This window comes from Erinaceus europaeus, chromosome X, assembly GCF_950295315.1.
Source record: "Erinaceus europaeus chromosome X, mEriEur2.1, whole genome shotgun sequence".
NCBI lineage: Eukaryota > Metazoa > Chordata > Mammalia > Eulipotyphla > Erinaceidae > Erinaceus > Erinaceus europaeus.
In genome coordinates, this window is record NC_080185.1 from 43147183 (window position 1) to 43154240 (window position 7058).

The window sequence follows — 7058 nt, forward strand, 5'->3', positions numbered from 1 at the left end:
AAATTCAGTAAAGGAGACAGAGAAGTGGACGCCGACAAAAGTCAGGAAAGTGAGGAAGGATGAGAGAGGAGTGTCATGGAAACCAGCTGCAAAGAATATCAGCAAAAGGGCATGTAAAGGCTCAGTTCTTCTGACAATACAAGAGGATCGAGTTTCATCTCTTAGCGACCAATGAGAATGAAAGTTAGAGAAGAGGAAAACACCCCTGAGTTTGCAGTTAAACCTTCTCTGAGGCCAAGTCCATTAGTCTGATCCAAGGGCTTGGAGAAAATTTCAAGTGTCTTCTAATTAGGGAAGATCCATATGTCTTGAGTAAGGGAAAAGGCAGGGTGAGATAAAGTGACATACAAAAGAAATGTCAGCTTACAATATATGCACAGGTAGTCTTGGTTTTCCACAACAGGAAAGAGACTGGGGGAGAGAAGATGAAAGGGATGAAGCACAAAATAGGTTTTCAAAGCAGTGAGCTACAGAGAAACACCCTCCCCTACTTAATACTGATGAAAAGGAGGACAGTGGATGAGACAGGATTTGGTGTTCATTTCATCTTATTCTACCTGCAGCAAGAAGAAGGAGGATGAGGAGGAGGAGGAGGGGGGAGGAGGAGGAGGAGGAGGAGGAGGAGAGGAGGAAGAGGAAGAGGAAGAGGAAGAAGGAAGGAAGGAAGGAAGGAAGGAGGGAGGGAGGGAGGGAAAACAGGCATGAACTGTGTCTTTGGGCAAATATTCAACAAATGTGCATAGAGTAATATCAAGAAGGGAAGAGCAGGAAATGGAATGATTTTATTGATTGCTTGACTGATTTATTGATTGATTTTTATTGCCACCAGGGCTAAGTGCCAGCACTATGAATCCACTCCTCCCAGTGGCCCTTTTTTCTTTTTGTTTAATTTGACAGGACAGAGAGAAATTGAGAGGGGAGAGGAGATAGAGAGGGAGAGAGATAGACACCTAATCCCTGCTTCACTGCTTGTGGAGACCACCCTGGAATTTTTTTATATGTAGTTATTTATTAATGAGAAAAAGAGAAAGGGGAGAATAAGGGCATCATTCTGGCACATGCAGTGCCAGGGCTCAAACTCAGGACCTTATGTTTGAGGATCCAGGGCTTTATCCACTGTACTATTTTCTGGGACTCAGTGGAATGACATTCTGATCACTAAATGAGGGAGGTTACTATCACCCTGGGGTAGATTTAGGGAGAGGAATTGAGGGTCAAAACTTACGTGAGAGTTGGGGAGGTATATGTGTGAGGTGCTGGATTGACTCAACAAAGACCAAAGAAGTGAGTGGCTGGTGGAGCCTTGCTTTGTTTGCTCAGTCTGTCTGCCTGTCTGTTAGTCAGTCTGTAATCCTGAGATACTGCACTAAAAGACCAGAGAGCAGCCAGGTGATAGTTTGCCTAGTCAAGCACATATGTGATCATGTGAAATGATCTGGGTTTGAGATCTTAACCACTACATGGGAGCAATTACATGGGGAAGCTTCCTAAACAGCAGAACAGTATAGTGGTGTCTCTCCATATATCTCTTTTTCTTTCTGCCTCTGTTTCTCACCATCTTTTTTTTAAGTGCTGGAATGGGGTGAGCTGATGGCAGAGCACAGAGGTGCCTCTACCCTCCCCCTCTACCAAGAGCAGTGGTGGCTATAAGTTACAGATACAAATTGTGTGGATTCTTCCTCGGGGCTCAAGCCTGTACCCCCTTTGTTCTTATTAAATGATTCATCCACAGCTAGCATGATTAGAACCCCAGAACCTCCTGTGGTGTTCCCCCTCCACATTCCTTTTACAACACAGCCCAGAGGTTTTTTTTTTTTGTTTGTTTGTTTGTTTTGCCTTAGAAGCTCTATCTGCTCTATCTGGTGAAATAGCTCACCTGGTAGTGTATCAGGCTTGCATGCCAAAGGTCCCCAGTTTGACACCTCCCCCCCTTGCCACATGTACTGAGTGGTGTTTGAGTTTGTTGCTGTCTAATGCTATCATATGTAGCAAATAAAAAGTAAGGTCTAAGGAAATCTTTTAAGGCAGGCAAAATAGCTCACTTGTATAGTGTGCTGCTTTGCCATAGGTTCAAGCTCACTGCATTGGAGGAAGCTTCAGTGCTATGGTCTCCTCTCTCTCTCTCTCTCTCTCTCTCTGCCTCTATTTCTACTAAAAAGAAAAAAAAAGGAAAACCCTAGACTCTGACTCCTCTCAGGTTCCCTGTCCCTGTCACTGTCCACGTGTGTCTCCTTGGTCATGGTACCCTAGGCCCCTTTCCCTACTCTGTCTCTCCCTACTATGTGGCACCCCCATTTCCTGCATGACCAATGCCTCAGGCCCTTATGTCTGAGTCTCTATTTCTACCCACTCCCTTTCTGTGACCTACCCCAAATGAAGTCACCTCCAACCTGTATCTATGAGCAGAAGGGACCCAGGAATCTGAACGTGTTTGTCTTCTTTTATCACCCTTCAGTTAGGAAGGCTCTTCTCTCCCTCTCCTCCCATGAATGCTCTCCACTCTTGGGGGGGGGCCTGACTTTCTGATCCCCTCATATGCCCTGGCAACCAGATCCCTTTTCACTCCTCTTCAGCTCAGCTCAGCTCAACTCAGCTCAATTCTTGGGGGTGGGGGGTGTCAGCTCTGATTTCCCAGGTGCCTTTGCTCTTCAGGGCTTTAAGAGGAGGGGCCTGCCCCCCCAGTGGCCAGGAATGGAGTTCCTGGGATCCTCATATGAGATCCAGAGGCCTGAGGGTGGGTTGGCTAAGAAAGCATGGGGCATAAATGTGGGGGGGGGTGCTGGACTCTTCTGTGAGTTAAGGAACCCAGTTGGTGTGAGGAGGGGCTGCACCCATCAAGTTTCAGGCCTTCATTCAGTGCCCTCCTATCCTTCTTTTCCCCCACCATTGAACTGAGGCTGACAAACCCCCCACCCCCACACACAGAGGGAATAACTCACCCACCCACCCCTTTATAGCTTTTCATTATATTTCCCTAACCTCCCCCCTTCCCTTCTTCTTAGGATCAGACAACAGAGACATAAGCGTAGATGCTAGTATATATTTATTGACATAGAAAGAAGCCCACAAGGTACACTGTTTGGTGAAAAAATACAGACTATAGAACAGCACTTTTATTGGATCACTTGTCACATCGACCTATTATAGGGATACAGAGGAAGAGGGAAATATCTAGAAGGAACGGCCATCAAGGGGGTGGACACAGGGTATAGAAGGGTGGAGAGCTTATAGGGCAGTTGGTACTTCTTGTCTTCTGGGTTGCTGCAAGATTTCACAATGGATGGAACCACGGTCACGCAGAGAGTAAAGCTACTGAGGAAACAACTGGACGCGCACGGGAAACAGAAGCATTGAATTGGCAGGACAAGTTGGGGAGTGAGGACAGGAGCAACTCCACTTCTCACCACTGTGCTGGTATCAGAGACCCTTTCTCCTCCATTTCCCTCCCTCCCACCCTCCCCAGAAAAGCCGCTTTGGGGATTAAATCATGCAATTCTCAGAGGACCTCCCCCAGTTTGCCCATTGCTGGATTAAACAGAGATTGGGGCTCATTTAAAGCTGGGGGATGGGTAGCACCTCACTGTGACTCAGTCATCAAGCTCATCGGGGTCATCTCTGCAGCCCTCCTCCTCAGTGTGGGTGAGATCCTGCAGGGTGATGATCAGGTTCTCAAACACCTGGGTCTTGTCACCCTCATTGTCGCAGGTCTCCTTGGAGTGACCCTCCTCGCCACAATAGGCACAGCGGATTATGTATTTCCGCTTCCGGGCTCTGCGCACCTCCACGGGGGCATCGTTCTTATACCCGGTGCCCCGACTGGTGGAAGGAGAGGGGCCCATGGAGGTGCCTGGGTTATCAAAGATTTGCGCATGAGCCTGGGGTCTGGGAGCCCGCACTGGGGGTGGAGAGCCCGAGAGAACCAACGGGGGTTCCTGAGACTCCACCAGGATGACGTCCTCATCCGAGTCCTCATCCAGGGTGTCGTCAATCTCGATAACGTGGCAGTCGGTGCTGCCGATCACAGCTGGAGGGGTGCCCTCAAAGGCCACGGGGCTGGCTGCCCTTTCTACCTGTGCCTCAGCCCTCTTGGCCCTCTTGCGCTTAGTCATAGTGTCATCCCAATCCTCCTCCTCCCGGATCATCCTGATCACCTCCAGGAACCCGGGCAGGCGCTCCTGCTCGCGGGCATGCATCCTGAGCAGGTGCTTCAGGCGGAAGCGCAGGTCCCTACTCAGCTCAGCCCCAAGCAGGAGCTGGTGCAGGCGGGTCTGGTTGGCATCTTTCTGAGCTATGACCCCTGCCTGGATCGCATTCTGCAGCTGCACCTCTAAACGGATCACATAGAGGGAGGCTTTCTCCCCTTGGGCCTGCAGGGTGTTAAAGAAACGCCCATGGGTGGTGATGCTACTCTCAGACTCCCCAAATACCAGTTTCATCCCTCGCAGGAAATCGGCCACACTCAGGTCGGGGTTGGCCGCCTGCAGCAAGCGCATAACCTCGCGGGCTGGACCCCGGAGGGTACTCATCAAACGTCTGAGCTTCTCCTCCTCTGGCATGTTCCAGTCGGGCAGGACCCCGTTTACTTGGATCAGCCAGTTTTCGAAGGTCTCTTCCCCCTGGGCAGGCACCACCCTCCCCGAGAACAATTTCATGTTTCTCTCGGCCACGTTGGCGATTAAAGGGCCAAGGCTCCTCCCCAGGGACCTTAGCATGGCATGGGCCCAGGGCGGCAGGGGCGCGTTCTGCCGACGGCTGCTACCCACGCGTGCCATGAGGCTTGCCATGGCTGACAAACGCGATTGAGGGAGGGGAAACTTAGATGCAAGGAGAAGCTTGGGCTTTCTGGAAAAAGCCTAATCTGCAGATGTCTTTCTGCTGCGATCCTGCAGAGCCTGGAAAAAAAGACAGAGAAGTAGGGGCGGAGGAGAGGTTACTGACTGGAGCACGATGCTAAGTGCTCCCCCCCCCCCAACTAACAACCCCCTTTAGGTGACTGTCAGTCTCAGGGAGGGGGCGGGGTCCCCTGTGTCAATGGCCACCTTGCGCCGCCCCTCCCACCCCGCCCCTAGCGCCGTTCTTTCTGGAGTGGTGACAACTGTTGCTTGTCAGTGTGATCCAGTGCGTACAAGCTAACGGGGCAGAGCATGGGGTACTGGGATCATTAGCTTCAGGGACTCGGGCCTCAAAGCCGCTGTCCCTTTGCAATTGTGTCTCCCCACCCCACCGCCCTCATCAATCCCACCCCATCCCCGTCCTGATATTCCTCCGATTCTTACAAGAGCTCAGGAAATAGAATGTCCTGATTTCACTTCCAACCTCTGCAACCTGTGGCCTGGATGGGGGAAAAAAAAAGTGAGGGAGAGGGCTCTGTCTATTGGGGGTCGCTGATCTAAGACCTCAAGGCGCCAGGGATGTGTCGCAGCGGGGGTCAGGGCGGGGAAGGGAAGGGGGAGGGCGTCTGAAGCAGCCTCAGTCCTGGGTCCTGCTCTGTCCCCACCTTCCCACCCGCCCCTCGCCTCCCTCCCCCACAGTCGCCTCCTGCACCCCCCTCGATGTCTCCACTGTAGCCACACCGAAAATTTCCGGTCCTACCTTCTGAATGCAAGCCAAAATGACCCCCGTCGTTACGTGTCCCCCCCCCCACCCTGAAAAGGGTCGGCCTACCAGCTCCGCAGTCAGGCGCACAGAAATCAAGTTGGAATTCCTCTCCAAGGGCCTCCTGTCGCAGGGGAGAAGGAAGGGGAGTTGGGCCCCACACACCCACACACGCCTCCCCACCAAGAGGGAAGAGATGCAAACGGGGTCTGAGGGAGACAGCTAGCGACTCCCACTCATTCCGCTATCCCTTGCCCATCCCAGAAAATGCCACCCTCCAACTAATATTAATAATAATAATAATAATAATAATAATAATAATAATAATAATAAAGCCAGGCAAATCCTACATATTTGGCTATCCGGAGTGCTGCTTCCCAAGCCTCGCAGTGTTAAGTCCCCTAAGCAGGGAGCCGCCCAGAACTGCTGGGGCCTCCCCATTACCAGCCCTCCTCTCCTGCGCCGCTAAATCGCAGCCACCTCGTTTGTCACCTACGTTCTGTCTGGTGGCCTGCGGACTGTCCTCCGCCGATGGCAGCTGAGGCTGCTTCCTTCTGGTCCCCGAGGAGCTGCGGGGAGAAAAGGGATGCCTCCGGGGCTGCAGCACCAGTTGGGGCTGCAGACCCGAACCGCTTGGCGCAGGCCACCCAACCACCAGAGGAAGGGGAGGGGGGAGCCGAGATGGAGCTGCGCGGTTCCCACGGCAGCGGCGGTGGCTTTTATCCTCAGCCCTTAGAGACAAAAGAGGGTGACGAGTCGGCCCGCCAGCCAATGAACGGGGTGCGGGGGCGGGCTCCCCGCGCAGCCTCGGGGCCCATGCAAATTATGTGCGGGGCTGAAGAAGGAGGGCGGCGGGGGATGGAGGGGGAGACAGAGCTCCAGGTCCCTGCGGCTGCTTGCAACAACTGGTGGAGTTGAACACAAGTCCCTCTCTGTCTTCTTGTTCTCATCCCCGGGCTCCGAAGCTGGGTGCGTTGTATACAAGGCGGAATGGAAACTGAGCAAATAATATAAGTCTTTCACCATCACGGGGTGGGTTGCATTTAGGCTTTCTTCATACAAATAAGACTCACACTGACTTCTCTGGTACTGCGAAAGGAGTCGCAGTGTATCCATTTTACAATGAGAGCACTTAAGCACCGATATTTTTAATTTATTAAAATTTATATATTTTTATGTAATTTGCTAGGGCAGAGAGGAATTGAGAGGGGAATGGAAGACAGAAAGACATCTGCAGAACAGCTTCCCTGCTTGAGAAGCTTTCCCTCTGTAGGTAGGACTGAGGGCTTGAACCCGGGTTCTTGCCCAGGGTAACAAGTGCGCTCTATCTGGTGCACCACCACCGACCCCCCCTTTTTAATGGAGAGCGACAGAGAGAAAAGAGATATCGCAGTACCACTCCACTGCTTGTGAACCTCCGCTCCCCCATCCCCCCCCCAGCTGGCATTCACATATGGTTATCA

At 52.1% G+C, this 7058-nt stretch overlaps 1 protein-coding gene across 1 annotated transcript; it reads right to left on the minus strand.

The window, feature by feature from the left end:
• Window positions 1–3026: 3026 nt before the first annotated feature.
• Window positions 3027–6312, minus strand: ZCCHC12 (zinc finger CCHC-type containing 12). Its single transcript, XM_060183259.1, has 4 exons — window positions 6092–6312; window positions 5665–5719; window positions 5277–5332; window positions 3027–4892 (listed from the first exon to the last, which is right to left on the minus strand). Exon 4 carries the CDS (start codon window positions 4782–4784, stop codon window positions 3588–3590), a length of 1197 nt encoding a protein of 398 aa, XP_060039242.1. The 5' UTR covers window positions 4785–4892; window positions 5277–5332; window positions 5665–5719; window positions 6092–6312; the 3' UTR covers window positions 3027–3587.
• Between the last annotated feature and the right edge of the window lie 746 nt (window positions 6313–7058).